General features: G+C 34.5%; 1 protein-coding gene across 1 annotated transcript in view; it reads left to right on the forward strand.

The window, feature by feature from the left end:
* Positions 1-24,647, forward strand: part of LOC145688537 (modular serine protease-like) — a 69,074-nt gene that overhangs the window by 25,298 nt on the left and 19,129 nt on the right. The window contains exons 4-7 of the mRNA XM_081762922.1: positions 643-792; positions 4,479-4,595; positions 8,351-8,718; positions 11,630-11,857. Coding sequence (XP_081619048.1) covers positions 643-792; positions 4,479-4,595; positions 8,351-8,718; positions 11,630-11,857 — 863 coding nt within the window. The remainder of the gene's footprint in view (positions 1-642; positions 793-4,478; positions 4,596-8,350; positions 8,719-11,629; positions 11,858-24,647) is intronic.

Here is a 24,647-nt window from a genome sequence, read left to right on the forward strand (position 1 = left end):
TAGGCTAACCAAGCAGTAATGTAGGCATTATGTTGTATATAATAGGCCGCTTTGCTGGAGCACTTGTAAATAACTCAATTGCCAACGTAGCACGAACGAAACAAGTAAAATTGCCTTTGGGAATGCGAGCTCGAAACCGTTGGATAAATGACGGCAAGTCGTTGGTTGACCAACACACACTTTAAGTTGGTTCAATGAATTTATCGTTTTTTTTTCTTCTTTCTTTCTTTCTTAATTATCAATGCCAACCACGCTAACCTTTAGCGTATGTAGGGTCTTCGCAGTTTGTTGCTAAGATTTGGTTAAAAACCTATACATATATATTGATGCTGGAAACCGATGCATTCAGCATACATTACGCCATGAACATGCACTATCTTGCTTGCTATAACCCTTTAAAAGTTGAAGCAGAAGAGAATGCTTTTGTTTAATTTTATACTTTTATGTATACACGTATATAATATGTCTGAAAGTGGGTATGTGAAACATGACACATTCACTGTAGCAAAATTATTAATACATTAACAAAATAATATGTATATAATATACAAGATAATTTATATATAATATATATTAACAAAATTATTAATATACTGCATATTATTAATTTAACTATAGTGAACTTTCCTTTTAAATTTCCAGTTGCCCGGATTACTTGTTTCAATGTGGGTATGGAGCTTGTATAGATCGTAGTGCAACATGCGATGGCAAACAAGATTGTCTGGATAACTCTGATGAACTCCTTCCTGATTGCCAAGGAGTAGCCTGCCCAGAATGCCAGGCAGGTTGCAGGTAAAGAATGACGACGTCCATTACTGTGCTCACAATCATAATTTATGAAAAAAGAAAAACGCATCAATGAAGTGAATTTGATCATTTAGTGATAGTATTCTCCCCCCCCCTCCGAAAAAAGGAAGAAAGAGTCTTCACATACCAAAAAAAATGGTATTCATTAAAAAGAAAAACATCTTTCAAGTTTTGCATACAATATTGAAATATCATGCCGTTATATCTAATGTCAACCTAATAATATGTATTAGGACAGATAGATTCGTAATATTACGTACAATGGAACAAAAGAAATCCTATATTGTTCAAAATGAATTCAATTTGACACACAACTACCGTATTATCATTTTTTTGTTACATAAATACTATCGTGGGATCAGATTTGATTCTTTTATATAACAGACATATTATATAAAACACACATATATAATATATTGTACAAGGCTGAACATTTTGTAATGCGCCAATCTTCGCGTACTTTGCTTACTACAGGTTTTGTGCTTGTAAATAATTGTTTAAGGAATAGAAAAAGGGAAATACTAAAACAATTAAATACGGTACGTTTCTGAATGCTGTTATGCTTATTTCTTGTTAATTGCACTTACTTCTGTTTTAGTTATAAAAATGTAGATCATTTCATTTGTTGAAGCTGGTGAAAATGCTTAACTTCAGTAACACATGCCGTATCTGAAACTGGAAAAAAAAACAATACTACAATATATATCTATATCTATATATATATATCTATATATATCTATATCTATATCTATATCTATATATATATCTATATCTATCTATCTATCTATCTATCTATATATATATATATATATATATATATATATATATATATATATATATATATAATATAGGCCTACTACAATTGTAGTAACAGTTTTCAAACTAAAATATAATAATTTTCTTTATAATTATTGCAACATATATCAGCACTGAAGGAAAATAAAGTCTACTGAATTATACTGAGGAAGCGAAAAAGAAAACTGTACGCAGTTATAGTGTAAAGCGCACAGTGACTTGTTATTTAACTATAGTCTGAATCTTATTTTAATTATTTGCAATAAATTCCTGGCATGAAAACGGATAATCGCAAAATGAACTTCGAAACGTTTAAGACCAAGAAGGAACGATCTTTCTTGCTGTCAAACTAGCTGTATCCGACATGTAATTTCCAAATCGAAATTTCGTAATTTCTAACACATTCAAAATTTCCTGTAAAACGGAAGTTCTATTTGAAGAAGTAACTCTGCGTTTATTTTGTAAGAACTGTTAGAGGAACTTAAGCATTCAAGCCATGTACGACATCATTTTGTTGCCCTTGCGTATAATTGTAATATAGTACTATAGGAAGAAATAGAGAATACCAACAACAAATGCTAGGGTATCATTGAGATATAAGCGCTTCTATTGACAATTAGTAAAAGTAAAATAATAATAATCAATGTTAATAAATGTGATTAAGAAGATATTAAATAATTTATGAATACATGAAATAATGTGACAATAATTAAGTAAAATAAAAGGAGGAATAAACATAAAGAACATTATTTACATGAAGATATATATGTATAAAAATATACAGAATGATTATAAATTATACTAAAATGAAAGGCCTACTACCTCAAATAAAATACAAGCAAGCTATACCTCTGTTTCTACTTTTATACAAATGCTATCTCTACGAATACGCATAATCAGGAGGTCGTATAATTCGATTTAGCATTATGCCCTATTATTTTTCCTATGGGACTACGTTACTTCTATTTGTTACTCGAATGGATTACATTACTTCTATTTGCTATTCCTGTATTACAATTAACCTAAACTATGCTTACTTTTGGAATTGTCCTAATGTTTCTTCTTCACTTGGAGATCTGCTTATAGCTATATGAAAATCTACAGAAACAATAAAATATTTGTTTGTCTACTTGGATCTAGAAAAGAAGTGTGTCTCTCGATAGACGACTTATTAGATTATAATTTCTATGAATGTTGGGTCAAAATTTCTGACATCGAACAGAATACACGCAATCATTGTAACATTGTATTATTACAAGAAATGAGCTGAAATAGAAAATTTTGGCTGTTAAACAAATATTGTTTCAAAATTATCATGAACACCACAAAACACCATCATTGAAATGAACAATAAATCATTAAACGTCTAGATTCTTTCAAATAGGATAGGTAGATGTAAAGCAGCCTTGTGAACACGTTAACTTCCGTAACTGGGATTGGATTTCAATGACACTTTGCGGATATATTGAGTGCCTTAATACCGCGGCCCAGTTAGGCGATGGATGTCGTGAGTGTAAGGGGGAGTTAATCTCGTCTCCCATATAGACGTGTCAATGATCACGGAGCTAGAAAGACGGAACCAACGCCACTCGCAAGCTTTTGCGCAACTGAACGCAAACAAAAACGGGCCTAATTGCTGAAACATGCGTATTGTTTTAGATCTAGCATGAAAAATATCCAAACGTTTAAATTTTCCTGAACTACGACCATCGTCACGCACATGCTTTCTTCGCGTTTTTACCATGTCCTCAGTTTTTTCTTCATGTAATATCAGTCCTGATTGTTTTGCAATAGTTTATTCACATACAGAATTACTTTGTGGCATAAGCAGCAATTTTTAGCACTTTGCCCTCCTGAGATATTGCGCCCCAAAAATGGCATCAAAATCACAAACTTCAACTTTCGAACCCCCATAAATCTACGGTGTCAGTAGTATCATAGCTGTGAATTTTTCTGCAGACTCTTTACATGCAATAGTATTCAGCACAAGACTTATGAACCTCCCATTTTATGCCATTCCAACATACAACCCCTTTAAAAGTGTAATTTTCTGTACTTTTTCTGGAGACCATGTATTGGTTTGCAATCCTGCGTATTTATTTATAAGTAAAAGTGAATATTCTCCGTGTATCTCAGTCTCTCCTCTAAACATTCGCTTTTGTTTGGTGTTCGTCTAATTCGTACGTCGTGAGTAACTGTAGTTTTCGTGTACGCTTGCAAGTGCAAAAATTGACACTCCACCAACAACAAAGATGGCCGCCATTCAGGAACACTTGTACAGCGGTGGACACTTCTAAATGGTACACCTTAGCCGTAAATCTCCATATGGCTGTACCATTTAGAAGTGTCCACCGCTGTACATACGACAACGTAAATAGTGTTATTGACCTTCTCATACACAAGGTTCATCACACTCAATTTTTTATAATTTTCGGAGATGGCCGAGCAACCATTTTCACCATTTTTGGACCCCTCCAGATGGATTGACCCAGTAGATACCAATTTCTTTGAATAGCGCGGTCTATCTGATTAAAATTTTCTCAAGAGACTTCCAAACTGTGATCTACAAATTGATTATTTCATAATCTGTTAGACATATTGAATATTCTAATATTTTGTACAAAATGTCCTTTGTTTTGTTGTTATTAATAATGACTAATTCAACTCTATGTTAAAAATAAGTCCCTTTCTTGATGCAATTACTTCCAAGTGTTCCTTACTTTTAAAGATTATTGTTAATTACTTCATAAGTTTAATTTAAGATAAAGGTTACGCAATTAAAACCATTTACAATTCTCTTATAACATTCTATACAATAAAAGAATGTGATAGTTGTGTATATACAAGGAATTGGAATTTTATTAATTTGTTTTCAGGAGAAGGGAATTTGGTTGTCGTTCAGGTCAGTGCATTCCTCAAGTAGCGGTCTGTGACGGAAAGAACGATTGTGCAGATGGATCGGATGAAACTTTCACTCATTGTGGCACTCTTAGGTAAGATATTGTTTATGCAAGTACACTATTACAAATAAGACTGTTTGTCAAATATAACTGCCAAAAAGATTATTCCTATTTTATTAATAGAAATTATGAATAAATATTTTTACAACCAATTTAACAAATATGTATTTAGTGTTATGGTTTTCACGAAGTATGAGAAAAGAATATATAGTTTACGCTCTAAGTTATTATTTGTTTACCAAAATAACTACAGTAAGTGATGGAGTGCGGTAACAGTTATTTTTATAAAGTATTCCCTATGTTTGATTACGTACATTCGTAAACTTGAAAGTAAGTTTAAAGACATGTTTACGAATGTATGGAAACAAAAATCCTATACCTAGCATAATATAAAGGTACATTATTTGATATTGTCTTCAAAATGTATGGCACCCGCTCAAGAGATTCAGTATATTTATTTGCTAATTTTCTTATTTTGAGCAATTGGATGATTTGTATGTTGTATATGTTGATAAAGCTATAAAAAAGTTATTTTTTTATCTAGGTAGAATATATTTTTTAAATATACAAAAATATATTTTTTTTTGTTTTGAAGCGCTGATAGGATAGAAAAAAGTATGGTGATTGTGAAAAAATTCAGATTCGAAATTTCAATGGATTTACACAGTCTTTACACATCGAAAAAGTAATTTTTCGATGTCTTTTTATCTGTTTGTCCCTTCGTTCTGGTTTTACGTACATTTGTCTAGAGAACATATTGTTCAACTTATCTAGGCCAAACTTTAAGCATGTTTTAATAACATTCTCTATTTAAAAAAAAAAAATCTTCCTACGCGTCAAAGTAAGGTCGTTTACTGGAGGGTGAAAATAAAAGATTGCAATTTTCTCGAAAACGGCTACAACGATTTTGATTATTTTTCAAAAATCAATATTTCATTAACAACTCTATGATATATGTTCTTTTTGTAGGAAAAATCCAGAAGAGATTATTTACTCTTGGGGGTGAATTTCTTATGAACGATTTTCTCGAAATCGACTCAAGCAATTTTCTTAATATATTACAAATAAATGCTCCGTTAACAAACCTATAATCTACTAGATAAAAATGAAAAGAATCTTGTTCGTGATCATATGGGAAAACGCTTAAACCGTTTGAAATAAATTTTTGAATAAAGTTATTACGTACCTTACACTGGGTTTTTATCATGTTACTTTGATTAAATTGCCTATCCTAAGGGGGAAGCGAAGAGTCAAAGTTTATGCGAAAAATTTACTATCTCATGATCCTATCAAGTTAGGAAGTATGAAACTTCGTGTATAAATTCCTCATTAAAAGTAAGTGGACACGTGTCCAAACATTTTTGAGAATTTCTATTTTAAGAAGGTAATTTTTTCACACTGAAAGCGATATTGCTTGTTGTTTGTAATCGCATTACGGAAAAACATTTGAGCAGTTTTAAATGAATGTTTGAACATAATTAATACCTGCCTTGATCTGGGTTATTATCATTTTACTTTGATTCAAGTGCTCACTTTAAGGGTGGTAGAGGATCACAATTTATGTAACAAAAAAAAGGAAAGAAAAAAGAGAAAAAAGTAACGAACCCGTCAAATTAGGAAGGCTAAACTCGGTATGTAAAAGCTTCGTTAAAAATAAGTAAATGCATGTTCTACCGTTTTTAAAAATTCCCGTTTTAACCCTTTAACGCGCCATTTTTTCGATCAAACTGATTTTTTTTTTTTTTAAATTTGGAGTGGTTTTGTGTAGGAAACAAGGGATTTTAAAAAAAATTAATGCAAATAATATGTGGTCTATGGGATATTTTATGGTGTTTGCATATAGAGTCTATGCAAAGTTGCGTGTCGGCATCTGCAAAGTCCACTAAAATCAGATAGAATCAATAAAACGTGACGAATTGTCAGGGTACTTGCACTTTTGCACTCATTACACTTCTGTCTAACATAGAAAAAAATCAACAGTTCAAAACGTGTCCACGTAAACGAGCAAAGAAAGCTCAAAGATGACAAGATGACAACTCCGCGTGCTGCAAGTAATACAAAGAGACCAACGCTGGCTTACTATGACATCTAGAGGGAAATTCAGAACTTCATTAGTGAAAGGGCATCTTAGCTGATACGTAAAGCTGCTTTTCTATGTCCGAACTAGAAACTACATGGTGCAATACAATTTCAAAGTAAACTTTGCATATATGCAAAAAAGCTGCGCGCTAAAGGGTTAAGGAGGAGTGGAGATTTTCTATAACTACTTTCTTCACATTGAAAGTGATGCTGCCTCTTGTTTGTGATCGCATCACGGGGAAACGGTTGAACAAATTTAAATATTTTTTTAACGTAAAAGCTATCTTGAACTGGGATGTTATCATGTAACTTTTATTAAAGGGCTTATCCTAAGCTAGGAGAGAGGGAGAGAAGAAAGGAATGTTATCCACTTCCTGCCGAATCACTGAAATTACCAAGTCACTGATATGCAGAATTGTATTATGTGAAGCAAATCGTCTTTTAGTAAACTCCAAATCATTTCTATTGGATTGAACACACGAAAATAGGGCGGCAGTTTGAGTGCTTGGTGTCCTCCGACTCCGCTAGAATGTCTACTACATATTTCGTTTCGACGTTTGCGCGTTTGAGAACATCTAACAATATCACTTTTGTAATAATAGCTTGAGGAACGGTAATGCTATTTGTTCCTTTAATGAAATTATATTTGCTTTTCTCGAACTGCTGTTTGGAATTTTCTATAATTATCGGGAGTGGTAGATAGCGTTATCCATTACAATCACACACTTCTCATTTCTTGGTAAGCATTTTATCAACTGTGCTTTAAACCATGTTTCGAAAAGCTCGGCTGTCATATCTTGGTGGTAACCGGTAGATGATGAAACAATATTCTTCGCAGGCAAAAGTAAACATCAGAAAACCCATTCATTTTCATTGCCCACATGAAGTATAACAATTTGTTCTTCTCTTGAAATTGGGACATTCAGACAAGAACTATGAGATTTGTCCTATCATCCTTTCTGCACTGTAGTAGGTCTATAGGTATCATACCATGTTTCGTCAATATAAATCAGGTGTTCTAAAAACGGCGCCCACGGACCACAGAGTACTATTCTACAAGAAATACATTTTACACTGAATTTTTAATAACAAAAGAAAGGTATATTTGGAACGAAGTTGGCCAAGGCATATGTGCAAAGGTAGGCTCAATCCTATCTCCTTTCAATTGTTGGTAGCGAGGAAAGTTTTAAAAAATCAACGTGACCGGTGTCGGGTTTGGAACCCTTAACTTTTACCTACGTACATTGCTCGGTGAAACTTTCGTCCTCTTGGACTTTGAATCATCAACGTTTCGGTAAACATCCTAAGGTTTGTTTATTCCTTTCTTTGTATATAAAATATCATTTCGCCAGAAGTGCTCATTCCCATGAAGTTGATAACGCTCTTCCACTAAATTTTTCCGACTGGTAACCTCTTCCGATAAAAAAAGAAAAAAATGAACTGTACGGTCTTTTTTAACCTCCATTGCTCCCTCTGGGCACTGCTTTTCTTAAAATATGCCTTTCTTGGATAAGTTATATATTAAATACGTAATACGAAGTGGTTAAAATCATGCAAATATTTTTTTTTTCGATCTCGATCTTTGAAAACGCACCTGCGTCACAAACCTTGAATATTCATAATAATAATTGTTTTGTTAGAAACTAATTTTCTTTTTCCCTTAATTCTTTCTCACTTGAGATAAAATAATTTGTTTTTGTCTTCATCAGCTGCCCTTCTTACCTATTCCGTTGTGCGTATGGAGCTTGCATTGATTTTGAAGAAAAATGTAACAATATTCCAGGATGCTCAGACCAATCGGATGAGGAGCCTATCCTTTGCAATAGGACAATCCCTCTTAAACCAATAGAAGAGGGCCAGTGTCGACTACCTTTGGTTCCTTCTAATGGCAGATTTGTAGTTCATGGTTGTGATAATCTACCCTTTGAAGAAATTTGTAAAGCAGGTACTGGAAGCCCTGTAGCGCCTTATGTGACTATCCAATTTACCTGTAATAGAGGATATAGTTTACAAGGAGAAGCTAGCACGACATGTATTGATGGAGCTTGGAGTCCTCCGCCCCCAACATGTCAACCACGTGAGTAAATAAGAAACAATTCTATTCTTATTTTAAAGGAAATAATAAAAAAAATGTAGGATACAAGCAATTTTTTTTATTTATTTAGTAACTACTGACGCAGAACAATATCATCACGAACCTCACTATCTTTAACTGGTGCCGAGTCGAATAGAGCTGGTGGCTCACACAGATACGTGATCGTGCAGGTTCGGAGACATACGTGTTCATAAAAGCGCAGGCACATACACAGAAAATTATTTCGGGAAGAGTCCAAAGTTTTTTGGGAGGGGGTCTGAATTCAATATTGTCTGGGTATCAAGACAACTTTCTGCTTTTGACCGGTACAGAAGAATTGAAGTCTTCACTTACACCGATTGATTTCCACCTGTTTGGAACCCCATGAGAATTCTTCGGAGATTAGTGATATGCATTGCAGCAGCAACTTCATAATCAGTTAACTGTTTGAGCAAACCTTTACATGTTGCTATAGTATTGCCATATGAATCTTTGTCTGTACTCAGTTCATGAATGTGTGTTTGATCACATCAAAACGGAACAACACAGTTCTTAGAGGATCGTTTTCATTTGTCCATCCAGTAGTATCCACTCTTTTTAATCTTTCTCCTTCGCTAAGTTGTATGTAAATTTGGGGAGGGTTTAGCAGTTTTCACTTGACTAAAAATAGTTCTATTTTCCTGTTTGGACAATTATTTTTTCATTCCTATATAAATAAGCATTAAGTGAATTTTCGTTATGTATGTGTTTGAATATGATTGCCTACCTGGAGTTTGATTATATTTGTTATATGGTTCTGAGTTTAATCGGGAAAAAATCAGATTTTAAGGCAGATTAACGTTCATGAAAACGATTATGGTATCATGGCGGCGGGGGACGGGGGGGGGGGGGAGAAGATGGAGCAGGAAGGTATAATAATATAGTAATTCACTGAATAACTAGATTTTCTGTTTTTGTCTTCGCGTGAAATGAGGCAATTTTAATTATTTTACTTTAAAATTTTAATAAAATTTTAATGACGCCATTGGCATCATGTTTTCCCCTTGTGGGCACCCCTGAGTGTATACATGTACCAGGAGAGTATGTTGAAACATAAATGCAGTTTCCTCTCTTCTAGATTTGCTCTTTTATTATATGTACACATTCAAACGCTCTGGTTTAACTTGAAGGTCAACTTGTGCAACACAATACTGTAAAGTATTAATGTATTGTACAATACATGTGGATATTAACGTATAGTGGCAAATACACAACATCTTGAAATAAAACTAAGGAACATAAATAAAGTTATCACTCATACACAGTATTTCTGGGTACTAAGTTCTCGTAATAAGATTTATGTACACTCATGTCCAAAATTATTTTCGTATGTCCATAAATATGTTGTAAGAATATAATTTGATAACAAATTCACCCGTATTTCTATAATGTTAGTATCTGTATAATCAGCAAAGACATGTATGTGGCAAATTTCATGTCAAAAGAACAGTAAATAAGAACAATAAAACGAAAATAAAACTTTCTTGTCCGTTTAGCAACATTTTGTTTTACTTAATCTAATTTTCGTATTTATAATTCTTTTCCTATGAAATTTACCAGAAATATACATTTCCCGATTATACACATAGTATCAGCATTAAAAGCACCCTGCAAAATCATTTTCAAATTATATTCTTACAAGAAGACAGTTATAGATATGCGACAATCATTTTGGACATGAGTGTACCAGTAAGTTAAACAAAATTCACATGAAAAAAAGTAATTATTAGAGCAACCCAAAAGCATAAAAAGCATAATAGCAATTTAGACATATGGTTGGTACCTTGAACATGGTTGGGGCTGTCTAAGGGTCCGAAAGAAACTAATTTTAGAAAATAAAGCATAAAGCATAATTTAAAATAAATAGCATAATTCTTGGAAAATTTGATTTAACTGCAAGTTTAACATGTACTATATAAAAAATTTTTAAACCAATATTTACAATGCAAAATCATTGACAACGTAACAATGCAACAATGAAAAACTTATTTTTATTTCTGTAAATTTTTGTGTAATCCTTTGATATGGAGAAAAGAAAAAATTAATAGTACACAAGAACTCCACACTATATTGTTATGTGTACCTCTTGAACTTGAGCACTTTCTGTACTTTTTGGTGACATCTTTTACTTTCCCTTTCTGTATGTATGCATCTCTAAAGCGCACACAAGTGTTAGAAAAAACTGACTCGAGTAAAGCATATCTCTTTACAGTGCATTAAGTAGAAAGTTCATTAAATATGAAAGAAATTGCTTGCATAAATTATTAATAAATAGATCAAGATATTTAGATTATTTAATGTATAGTAAATATTATACATTATACACGATTAATGTAAAACAATGATTGAAATTAACAATAAAGCATAATAAAGCATAATTTGAAAAAAAGCATAATTAAACAAAAAATAAAGCATAATGTGAGTTGCTCTGGTAATTATCTCTTTTATTTTTTTAAAATTTAGCCGAGTTGAATAACATTCAAACCAAGTCAATTCGCTCATTTAAACTATCATACTAGCTCTTACATGCTATGTGAGTCTAATTATATTCATAGTTTTTTTTACTTAAATTTTAATATTTCACTATGCTGTTGAGCTGATTTTGAGTTTAATGTCCCGTTCAGCAGCAGGGCTGTATAAGACGTGGACCTACTGATTAAAGTGGAATCCGAACCACATGAGCTCCTGCCGGGAATCGATTTCACTATGCTGTACAACAGCGTTCAAAATAAGAGAGTCATTAAAAATAATCCTGTTGTTGTTTTGTTGTTGTTGTTGTTGTTGTTGTTGTTGTTGTTGTGAGGATAGAGTATAAAGAAAACTAATAAGATTTAGTAAGTTAGCAAAGTTATGTTTTATATAACTTTCTTTTCAGAATCAACAGTAACTGAAACCACTTGCCCACCTTTAAAAGAAAAATCTTTGGAGATTCAATGTTCAAATGCAGAAGGAAACATGATGCCCTGTACCAATCGTCTTCCAGTTGGAACCATAGCAAAGTTTGAATGTAGGGAAGGATATACGCAACAGATTTTGCCTTACGATCAAATACTGTGTACTTCTTCGGGTAGATGGAACAAACCATTGCAGGCTTGTGTACCAGGTAAGAAGACAAAATCTATCTTAATATCCATCTTGAAATACTGTGATCTAATGAACGAATTATGGTAGTATGTCCTGGTATATTAAGTCATAATTATGTTCATAATTGTACTTTAAATTGAGCCTTTGAAAGTTTTCGGTGACTAGATGAGTTTTGGTTGAATGACGTATGGTCAGTACACTGGTTCCTAACGTTATTGCTTCCGATTTTCTAGACTCGATTTCGGTACTTCTTAATTCAAGTAGCCCTCAATTGACTCATTATATTATGCCAACAATCTAAACCGAAAATTTTTTTCTCCGCTAAAAGTCAGATCTGAAGCTAAGGATCTCATTATTATTATTGTAGAAATAAAAATTGATCCACTATCGATTACTGATAATTATTAATAACGTTATTCACTATCATTGGATTTGTGAACACTACGAATCGTTTCCTGAGTATTTCTTATCATAAGACATCAATTCATATCATAATCTTCGTTATATTGATCATATTTTCTTACATCTATTTACTACATAAATTATTTATTATAATATGCATTTTTCACATTGTCATGCCGTAATTATTACGCACTTTCTCAACAAAGAAAGGGAAATTTGGATATTATAGAAATAACTATATCAAACATTACGAGCAGAATTCTCGAAAACTGAAATACGTACTCTCTTAACTTTATTTAAGAGTTTTTACACCGATTTCCACATCTCTAACTTAAGTGAATCTCCACATTCGGTACTTTGTAAATAAATACAAGGAAATATCAATATTGTAGAGATTATCCACCTTTTTTCCTTTAGAAGCAGAATTTTGGAAACTCTGAAATGCATACTTTCTTATTTTTATTAAAAAGTTTATACACCGATTATTACGTCTCCAAGAGAAACCTCTCATCGGGCACTTTCTCAATAGAGAAAGGAAAATAGGAACATTATAGAAATGGCCTCCCTTTACCCCCTTAGAGGTGGAATTTTCAAAAACACTGGAACACATATTTCTTTTTTTTTTATTCAAGAGTATAAATATATAAGAATATATATATACCGAATTTCACATCTCCAACTTAAGCTGTTTGTTAAAAAGCGTTATAAAAGTTATTTATTTGAAGTAATATAGAAATCTCTTTGTGCGTTCAGACTAAATCCGTATCTCTTGGACAGAGAACTTGACTAACATTTAAAAACTTATAATATATAAAAATATATTCAAGCTTGTTTATAATCTAAGAATAAGTAATCGTCTAGAGAAAAGTAGTTATCTTTCATAACTTTCTCAAATACCCACATTGAAACAGGTTTTGTAAATCTTCAGGTTCATATCATTGCATATAAAATCATAACAACAGGTTACCTCTATTATTAATTTTATTCAGAAAATAGTTCATTCTATTGAAAAGCTTCTTCTATATATATATGAGAGTTATCAACTGGTAATCTCGCCTCTAGATTCTCTAAAGATCTCTCTAAGATTTGAATACTCTAAACAGCTAAGATCCTCTCAAATTTATAGGGCTTGTGGAAGACAGAAGTATTAGCTCTCATTAAAATGCCCTCTATCACCTTAATTTCTAAAGGGTATTGACTCATTTAATCAAAAACCCTGGCCTATCCCTATTTTGTGTCCCCCTAACTTAGGAGAAGCATTAGTAAAAGAATAACTATCTAAAATTTTTAATAGGATGGGTAGGTAAGGTAAAATGAATTCGCCTTAAATAGCGAAAAGATCTTTATTATACAGTAAACTCTCGTTAACACGAATTCCAAGGGACTGAAAAATCAGGAGTTCGCGTTAAAAGAATCCGTGTTAACCGGGGACCCAAATTTTATTATTCGAATACATTTTCTCCATACATACGCACTACAGTATACAAACTATACATACCACTACAGTATATTATGTATGTCATAGAAAACACTAGAGATGGTATCGAGACGAGACCAAGACTATTCTGCGTCTTGATACCATCCACAGAAGACTGAGAGTTTCGGTCTCGTCTCGATTTCGAAAAGCACGGCTCGGTCTCAAATTCGAGTTAAGATCGAGATCGAGACAAGTTTTGGACTCGGTACCATCCTCTGAAAAGTGAAAACACTACAGTAAATTTATTATCCTATCTTCGAAGATTAAAAAAAAAAAAAAGTTTCCACGCTGAAAATCCAGGTCAAGTTATAAAATTGATAACTCCGCTAGCAGGGTGAGTACCGCTAGTAACGGAAAGGTATTTATGATAGCTGTCACCAGTTTGGAGTTACAGGGGAGAGAAGATGTTTTGTCTCGAGCTGTCGCCAGCTCGTCCTGCAAGCACCTGCATGTTCAGCGCTTGACGGAGGACAGAATCAACACTTCATAAGAGAGGAAAGATACCTGTTTCTGGTTTTTCTCTTATTTACAAGGCAATTTTCGTCTGTATAAATACTGTATGACAAAAACTGATCTGGAGTGTAATCTGAAATAAGAAAAATGATCTGCAAAAAACAACAACAAAGGATTGGATTGAAAGTTCGTGTTAAACCAAAACCTTTACTGACTCAAGGGACTAAAAATTAGTTCGTAATTCGTGCTAACCGAAATTCGTGTTAACCGATAAAACTTCCTATAAGATAACGTACAGCGATGCCGGGACCGAAATTTTGTTCGTCCTAACCGAGTGTTCGGCTTAAGCGAGTTCGTGTTAACGAGGTTATACTGTATATAGATTTAGCAGTAGAAGTAAAGAGAGAACTATACTCCCCTATGCAGGAGATGCAGTTATAGAAAAAATTAACTCTATCAATAGCCTCACAAAGAGTCTACGTCAGGGAACTGAATCCAGTTCTTTGGATTCAAACTATATAATATTTCTACTGCGTTCCTCACTAGTGGAATATTTAACATTAATTCTGACCCAAGCCGCATACAGCCTAGGGTAGTATTTTCTTTGCTCTAAAATTTCCTATAATTTAGGGAATTCCTATCACTAAGTGACATATCCAACTACACAAAGAATGTAGCACTTCTGGACTTATATATCCAATTTCTATAGTCTAAAAGGGGAGCCTAATTCCCTATCTGTTTACTTCGCACTCACTATGTGCATAATTAACTAAGAAGAGAAGATTCACCCACTCTCTCTTTCCTAGTAGGACCTAACTTAATCCATAAAAATCTGTCAAATACCTTTACTCAGAACCTCACATAGTCCACGAGAGTCTCATCGAAAATATCCCTGCTTTCAGAACCTAACATAATCCACGAGTCTCCTCGAAAATATCCGTTCTTACAGGACCTAACCATGGTCTAACTTAGCCCAAGTAAGAAGTCGGAAAATTACCCTTTGTCGACTAAACTCAAGTGAGGCATTTCTTAGCCGGCCAGTTCACAAGGACTATATATTAAAGATTCCCATAGTCTCTTACTGTGGGAGAAGATCCTGTTCGGCTCACCCAGCCGAACCATCGTTTTTCGACTTCATTTTGGAAGTCTGACCTCTTCCCTGGAAAAAAATTATTTTTATGAAGAGTTTAATTGCCGAGGGATTCGTGAGCTATGTTTCCTAGGGAAAATTTAACCCCTCCTTTATCCTCCAAAAAGCACTTCCTTATCCATTGCTTTGGAGAGATAAAGGGACATTCTTTACAAATTTCACGTTTCTACCTGTAGTTCTATGATCTGGGTGATGATGAGTGGACCACTTCTATTCTTGTAAATATATATGATGAAAAACCTTATTTCACCTCTCCCCCGTGAATGCTTCAGTAGATGTTGCTTCTGAAAATGACCGCAGAATTTCACTAAGAAAAAAATAAAGTTGCATTCTTATTACTAATCCAAACACTTCATAAGAATTTGCTGTCACAGAACCGATACAGGTTTACTATGACGTTATTCCTTCGTGGAAAAGATGTACTGGATTTATCCTCTAAGCAATGCTCGAAATGTTAGTGTAAAATATTATGCTAGATATCAAAACAAATATACCGTCTAAAAAGTTGGAAATGCCCATGTGAAATTATGCTAGATTTCGTTTTACAAATTTTGTCCGAAATAAGTTATCACCTAATTTTTGTTTCAGCATGCGATCACCAACTAATTTGTAAATTCTGAATTATTTTTTTCTACATGTTGCCTCATTGTTTTTCAACAAGAAATCCCACAACAATGAATTATTTTTATGTTATTACAGATCCCTGCGTGTGTAAACCTTGTCTTTCGCCATCATCACCCATTCCTCCAGGGACATCCTCTTCTCCATGCCCTCCAATGTGTTACATGCCTCCATTTTTACCAGAAACACACGAAACTAGAAACCTGACAACTGACGAACTACAGCGTCTAGTATTGCTCGAGTTCTTGCAACTAATTCGAGAAAGACGAAATCAAGCGGCCTTCTTAAGATGGTGGTTTAAACAACATATTTTAGACAATGAACTCGTTGGAGACCTTGCAGAATCTTTGACAGATTCATAAGTCAAACAACAGAAACTAACAATGGAGAAATTTCACTTAAAACAAATGCTAAAATTTCGATTTCTCCTTCCTTTTTATACATTAAATTATAACATTGTTTAAATTATATTATGTAGCTGCAAGCTAGTAACTATCTACCATCATTAGTGTATTGTGTAAGCTTAGAAGTAGAAGGTTTCTTGCAATTATAAACATACAGTAAGGGATTAACTAGTTCCTTATTCTATGTCGTAATAGATTTTATTTTTATGGGTACACTGCAGATGTTACTTGCACAACGTTATAATACTGCACTCGCACCGAAAAATTGTATTTTCTTTAATTCTCCCAGTGAAAAAGAACCAAATAAACTTACGAATTATTTCATCCATGCTTTATGTTGTTTTATTTCTGTGTATTGTTGCATTACATTCAACAGAATAAAAGTTGTTTACACATCTACTTTTCACAATTTTGAAGTCATTCAAAAACTGAGAACCAAGAATTAGCGAGGATATAGGATTGCTTTATAGTGCCACAAAATAAGATGATACAGCTCCAAAGCGCAGGTCTGTAGCCAGAATATTAAGACAGGGAGTCGAGATAATGGAAGGATGGGGGCGGGAGCATTTTTTTACAGCTTATTTTGGAACATATATTTGTCTAAATGAAAACTAAAAGTTTCAAGACTGTAGGGGTTCGCAGAGAAGACTAGCTCTTCTGATAATCACCCTACCTACGAGCCTGCTCCCAAGTATATCTTATTATTATGAACTATATATTCCCTTACGTTAAAATATAAAATAAGTCAAATAGAGATTCTCAGGCGCATATGTACGTCGTTATGATGAATTATTTGTCCGAAAGACTTGATTATGTCTTTTTACTAATTACTTTGATATATTTATCTAGATAAAATGAAGGAAAATGACGGTGTGTGATTCGTGAAACGCTCAAATGTATGGAACTTAGGCTCAGGAACTTCCAACCACTGAAACAAAATGATCTGCTAAATAAATGTTGCTTGGTTAGCTGAATTGAAATTTGCCGTCTCTTTCAGCAGCAAAAACTACGGGAGACGTTAACTTGCAACTTAATATGGGATCCGAACCGCACGAGCTCCCATCGGAACGCTAGTGTTCAATTCTAAGACACAAGGGCTGACTATTTATCTTAATGATCTAGTAGCTTTAAACTGATTTTAGAAAAAGGATGCAATTTTGTACAATGCAAATGACGAAAGGAGACGTGATTTGTAATATTCTGCCATACCACCAGATTAACAACGTTCCAAACTCAGTTTTTTTTTTTTTAATGGGACTTCTAAATTATTACATAAATTAAATCTACATGTTAGACGAAAGCTTACAATGCCACTTTTTTTTAAAAAAAAAAAAAATTCAGAATTTACAAACTAAGAATGCTACAGTATCACAATCGTAAGAATTCTCTACAACAGTAATAACGAAAGTGAAAATGACAGGACAGTCCAAAGACATACATACAAAGTATTTTATTGTAGGATATTAAAGTGACCGCGACGACTCGTGAAGCCTGAGCTCTACACGAATCATAGAACTGCTTTACTTCACGTGTGATACATCCGAAAAATTCGGCACGATTCGTGGAGCTGGCTTCCGAACGCACACTTGAGAAAAAGTGAAACAGTAGAAGTGCACCAACAATGTTGTTAAACTTAGAGAAGATGGCAAGCGAGCGAAAGAAAAAAGCAGCACTTAAAGAATCATAACACGAATACTAACAACTATTCGCATTAAACGGTAACAATAATAATAGCAAAAATATAACACAACGATAACAATAACAATAAAACGAAACTTAGTGGCTATCCGACAACACTGTGCTCTTAGGAGATGTTCTCTGTATAGCGCGAGAGCCGACACTGGTAAAATTTCGTGGGTGGGGGTTGACGACCGGGACACACCCTCGCGTCCTATTGGGTGCTGAAACTGATACATTTAAGTGAGGCTTCATGACTTGTCGTGACAACTATAGACTACGATATAACGCGTTTCGAGTAAATAGGAACAAAGTTACAAAGGATTCAAATTTCAACTTTTTTCAGATGATTTTATTTGAAAACGTACTTCCTATCACAGACAATCACATAGATGGTTGTTAATAGGTGTAAAAATTGTAATGCCGTTTACAGCAATTTGATATCTCAAACCGTTCCGGAGATATGAGCAAATATTGATGATAAAATATAATAACATAAATATAATAATGTGATAAATATAATAAAAATGCAATGCCAAGAATGAAACATCGTAGGAAGTCCAAATTGCAGAATATGTAAACACTGAAGGATAAACAATTGATTAGCATAATAGCGTCGTTTATGTCACCTGTGTAACGTAAGTGTGTGCATACGTCAAAAGATGACTCGTTGTCGAATGTGACAGTATTTAGTAAGTTTCGACTTTTGAGTGGTATATTGCGAATGTAGTTTATCCGTTTCCCCGACATTGGTTCCCATATTGGACGAAATGCGGTCACATCGCACTGTATATGAACTCATGACTCCACGAAGGTAATACACTGAGACATGCCGGATTCCAACGACCGAGTCATACAAGGTACAAGCACAGACAGCTTGTGTGCATGACTCTAGCGGCTGGTGCAAGCAATGGAGGTTGTTGCACAATGTTCAGTGTCCCCACGAACAGGTCTACGTCTTCTGATAGAGCGGCATATTTGTCGACTCCCATTGCTGCGGCTTCCACTGATTGTACAGCATAAGTATGGAAGACCACAATGGTGTTTCAAACGTCGCACAAGGAAAGACGAATGGCAGGACTCTTCTATTCAGATGAAGCTCACTTCTGTCTCCAGCATCATGATGGCCGCATTCGTATCTGGCGCTACCGTAGCACTAGGATGGGCGACGCCCGCGTTTTGCATCAGCACATCTTTCTGGCACCGTGTGTTATAGTGTGATGTGCCTGTTTGTGCCTCATATACATTGACAGAAATTTGAGCAGCCAACAGTACATTGACGAAGTGTTGGATCTGATTGTGGTCAATTCAGTGCAAGACCTACTGGGGACTACATTCCACCATGATAACATGCACCCTGATATTGCACGCACTATCCTACATGTCTTCGCGGCCAGCACATTGCCCCGATCTATCGTTGAGTGTATACATCTGGTCGATGGCTGCAAAATGCTTCTCATACCTGCGAACTTCGCCAGCTTTAGTTGATGAACTGTGGCGCCGTGTCGAAGACGCATACTTGCTTTGACCCAAGAGGACATCCAAGTGTTCATCCTCTGGATGCCTTACTACGTTGCAGCTGCTCTGGTCGCCCATGGTAGGCCAACAGGTTATTAATCGTCATCAGTTCTGCTTCGCTGTCGCTATGTTGTCACGTGTCGTACAAAATGATAAGTTTAATAATTTGCTATTTGTAGCATTAGTTCTCTGCCTGCCAACTTAAGCGCTGCTTTCTTGTCTCCTTTTTGATATTTATTTTACTGGCGAGCAATATACATATAATTGTGCCTGACAACGTTGGATATCAGGGCTGAAAGTTATTTAGTACATTTACCTTGGATGTCTTATTATTTCACCCTTTAGGATTATCATCGTCTCGCTTAGCCTCGGTGCATAATTGTGGGACGTTAAACTTAAAAAAAAAAAAAAAAATTTAACATCATATGTATGCTTAAGATAAATGCTTGAGAATCAAGATGAGCAACGCATTAGGTGTGCCCCTCTCAATTCTCGGGAAACATCGAGAGGGAATGAATAACTAAGAACAACGGCTAGGCTTGCTCCTTTAAACCAAAGAAGTGAGTGACTTAAATATTGAAGAGCAACGATTTTATCATTGATCGTGTTAATTCCAGGGAAACGCCTTCGGCGTTGCCGCCCCTGTCGAAAATAAAGAAATAAATAAAATAATTAACAATTCCCAACGGATTCGGCATTGCCTCTGTCAGTTTTTGGTCCACTTGATATGCCTTGTTTTGCCCAAACTTCTGCATAGATATACTCTACATATACATATATTTTATCCGAAATCCATCCTCACATGGCTGCAACTCACATATCAGTAGAACAATCTGAGTTGCATTATGTACAGGCGTTGCCACAAGAGTGTTTAAGGAAAGTTGTTGCAGTGCATAAATTTTGACCTCCAAATCCCCTCACAAGTCGAAACTTCAGAAAACGATTTCGTACACCATTAAATCTGGTCAAGTGTATAAAATTTGGTAGCTCTTTCTGTGTATAAAATTTGGTAGCTCTAGGTGACTTCTCTCGATGCGAAAGTGTGATGACAGACACAGATATACACATGTTATTTTAAATATTATTATTGGTTAGTCCCAAAAAATCAATATCTCACAGAAGAAAAAAAAAATAAAAACAGACACGTTTGCGGGTCATCGTTTCTACTGAAGAACACAAGATGAATTGATAATTCTTACAAGATGAATTGATTGTGGTTTCAGTGTTAAACTCTGTGCTGTCTCTAATAACAATAAACAAATGAATAATTAAATTTGAACCACAGTATTTTTACACAATCATGTTTTATCCTCTGTGCTAATGACATCTATTACTGAAAAAGTATGGCAGAAATAAGTGCCGTAAAGTCTGGTATAGATGTTTCCACATTTAATAGCAGTATCAATATGAAACAATCTGTTTGAATTGCACTCTCAATTCTTTTGGGAAAAGTTATTTCCGAAATAAGCCGCGAATACATTCAAACAAATAAATCTTTCTTATATTATAGACCAAAATGTATTAGTTTAAGCAATACTTAGAATACCAATTTGGCTGAGCTGGGGAAAGCATTGTAGTGAGTGCTCACGTGAATTGAATTACATACATATAACATACTTATTTCTTCCAATGATTAAGGATTCTTGACTTGAGATCTGGTTTCGATTCTCTGTTGAAATAAATGTGTTTCGGATTCCACGTTAGACTATATGTCAATGTGTCAAGTGACTTACGTACTGAAAAGAATATATCAAACTAAAGAGAACCCATCTTCCTAATGTTATTGAAACAGCATTTTTTTTTTGTTTTTGTTACGTACAGTTCAACTAACAAAGCGTTTATATACTATCTAATTCCTATTGATCAGACACAGTTATAACTTTCTGATAATGTTTTCTAGTAGTAATGACCACATGATAAACTTAATTGATGAGTGTGAAGTATTATTAGAAACAATATAAAATGAGAAAAGAAAAACAATAATAGCAATGAGGAAAGAAGCACTTACAAGAAAAGAAAAGCATAGCCTATATTTTGTTCTCTAATAAAAAGAAAAAAGTTAAAGGAAGGAGAAAATATTCGCGTGGAGTAGTACTGGACCAGTAATTGGAGGAAATATAAAGAAATATTGCACAAAAGCGACAAGAAACAAATTAGAGGCTTTCAAAATATAGATATGGTGAAAATGGGAGAAAATCACCTGAACCAAACACAAAAGAAGTCATAAAATGCTATAATACCAGAGGGAAAAAGTAATTGGAGATAATCAAGCAGAAGAAGTAGAAATCATTAGAAGTTACTTGAGAAGTAACTGTATTCTGAGGGGCGTGATAGCAGACAAAACTGAAGAGTGGTATGAAATTGGATAACTGGTATATAATGCAGTGTGTTCCACTTTATTCTCTTCTCTACAGTTTCTACTTCTCTTGTACTCAGTATGTTTCCTTTCTATTTTTTTTACAACATTCTTTACAGCTTTTCTTCATTTTAACATCACATTAATTTTCGTTCCGTATTATCATCTGAAAGCCGTCCACATCTAGCCCTTCTCATTTGAACTGAAGTACTGCCTTCTTACTGTATATGCTTCTTCACTGTTTCTTCTTAATATGTACGAAGTAAGGCAAAAGTCAGGAATCACTGTAATTTGATAACAGTGTAATTTATGTAGCCTTAATGAACTGTTATTTGTTTAGGAGGTATTGGAAATTGAATTGTGGATTTGGTGTCCAAGAATATGTCTTCTGTGTGCCGTGCAATTTGAGCTACACAAGCCCCCTTTCTTTTCCTTCAAATTTTCGGGAACTTTGAGTGGGCCTAATGACGTTACAGATATACAGAATTCGTTAATGGAAATTGGTGTTGCAACATAAATATATCTATGATACGCCACATCTTTCAGATTATTCCAGAAGTAACCCTTAATGAGCATGAAATCTGGCGAACGAGATAGACATTAGCCGAGTGCTCACCGACCGATCCAACATTCCGAAAATGTTAAACCTAAATGTACTTTGACCTTTACTGCAAAGTGCGAGACCATATACCTTGCTGAAAAAAATGCACTCACCTTCCGGATTCAACTGTGGAAAAAACGCATTTCCGAGTAGGATATCCAGACCTGGTTTACCAATCAATGCATCATGGATGAACACAAGTCATGCATTTCTTTCCCAATGGGATATATTCCAAATCACACCTGACCCTAGTCCCGTTAACACTTTTACTGAGATCTGTACACGATGGGTTGGCATCAAACAAATAAACAAACAAAAAAATGAGCTTACTCTTGTTAAAGAACATGGGTTCATTGCTAAACATTACACGCCTAGGAAACATGGGACTATCATTGTACTAAGGAAGTGTCAATACGAACTGTACCTGAACTACCTTCTGAGTTTGACACAGAAGACCCGAGCTCGATTCCTGGTGGGACCTCATGTTGTTCCGGTCCCATGTTAAGGTCTATGTATCATACAATCTTGGTGCTGAACGGGATGCTAAACCAACCAACGGACTGTACCCACCTGTCTAGGTCATTCTCACTTAGATATTGTTTCGACTGTAGCTATAGGGATGCTACGTATGTTGGTATTCAGCACCCGTAATCATTGGGTACTGCATTTTTAGCTTTTCACAATGGCTATTGACATGTTTTTGTCAATTGCTGTATTAGAGTGTTCACCGCATTCCTTGTCCCGCACACACCACGTCCTCTGAAAGAATTACCGTTTATTCCAATGTTAAGTGTGTCCATGCTTAGATAAATTTCTAATTGTGCTTTTTATACTAATTTGAAGACACAAAATCCAATAGAACTATTGTTAAACTTTTCAATTTATGAAGTTACGAGAAAAATGGCTTCATATCTGTGATATAATATTTGATTATATCTCAGATGCCATTTCTCATAAAGAAGAAATTCCTTGAATATGTCATACTACAAATATTACTTATCACATAAAATTACGTTTTCTTAATAAATTTCTGGTTCCTTACTAAAATAATTAATGTAAAAATTATTCCATTTAAGAATGCAAGAAAATTATTGTTAAGTATATACTAAAAAAAGACGGTTTTACCATTGGGCATACCAAAAACAAAACACTATTAAAAAACAAATACAAAAAAACAGGAGAAGGATCAACTATTTTGTTTGATAGACTGATCCAGGTGTACCAGGTTCTTCCTCTTGAACAGGAGCACTTATATATCCTTGAGCTATTTCCTCTTTAGCTCCATCATAGTCTTCTCATTGATTTGAAGCATTTTCATTGGATCAACACGTCTAGATGAAAGACTTTGTTCATAACAAGAAGAGACAAAGTACCATACAAGGCTTTGGCAATAGTCTGTTGGTCCTCTCTTCCCAGGTGCTATTTGTTCTGTGGATGATGCTGCAAGTTTTTGTTGCAAACCGAGTAAACTCTAGCCATAGCAGCATCAACAGCAATCTGTGATAAACTATGATAACAGTAAAAGGCAAATAAAATGGCAGATAATGTAAAATCTGCTCCTGCAACAAACTTGCCAGAATAGTGTGTACGACAATCTTTTTTTTTTTTTTTTTTAAGCGCGTGTCCTTGTAAATTACGTTTTGTAAAAATATCTCTCAATATTAACGTTAAAAACACTGAAGTATAGGGTAGCTTTCTTTTACTGTCACCGTAAAAGAGAATCTCGTAAAGGAAAATATACAACACAACGCTGAGCATTAAAATTTATAAGGGAAGTACGGGAGAAAGCACTCGCCTGCAGAGAAACTAAGCATACCATTTGAAGGACCAATTCATTCACCTGATTCAAGGACCTGATTACAAGATAATAACATTCTTGGACGGTTGAGAACTGTTCGAGAGATTCAGCTTGGAAGTTTATATGAAAAACTGAGTATAAGTAAAGCGCATTTAAAAGCGCTAAGTATACTCTCTCATGGCCAAGCCTTATAGTTTGAACTTGCTACTGCTTGATCACTGGAGTCTATACACAGATAACTTGTCCATTACAACTTGGATGACGCATGGCAAAGACATAATGGTTTAGAATATAACAAAGAACTGCTCACGATTTTTAGAACCATTTGGTGTGTTTGGATTCCGACCAATCA

The sequence above is a fragment of the Thermobia domestica genome, chromosome 1 (genome assembly GCF_964235325.1).
Source record: "Thermobia domestica chromosome 1, izTheDome1.hap1.1, whole genome shotgun sequence".
Lineage (NCBI taxonomy): Eukaryota > Metazoa > Arthropoda > Insecta > Zygentoma > Lepismatidae > Thermobia > Thermobia domestica.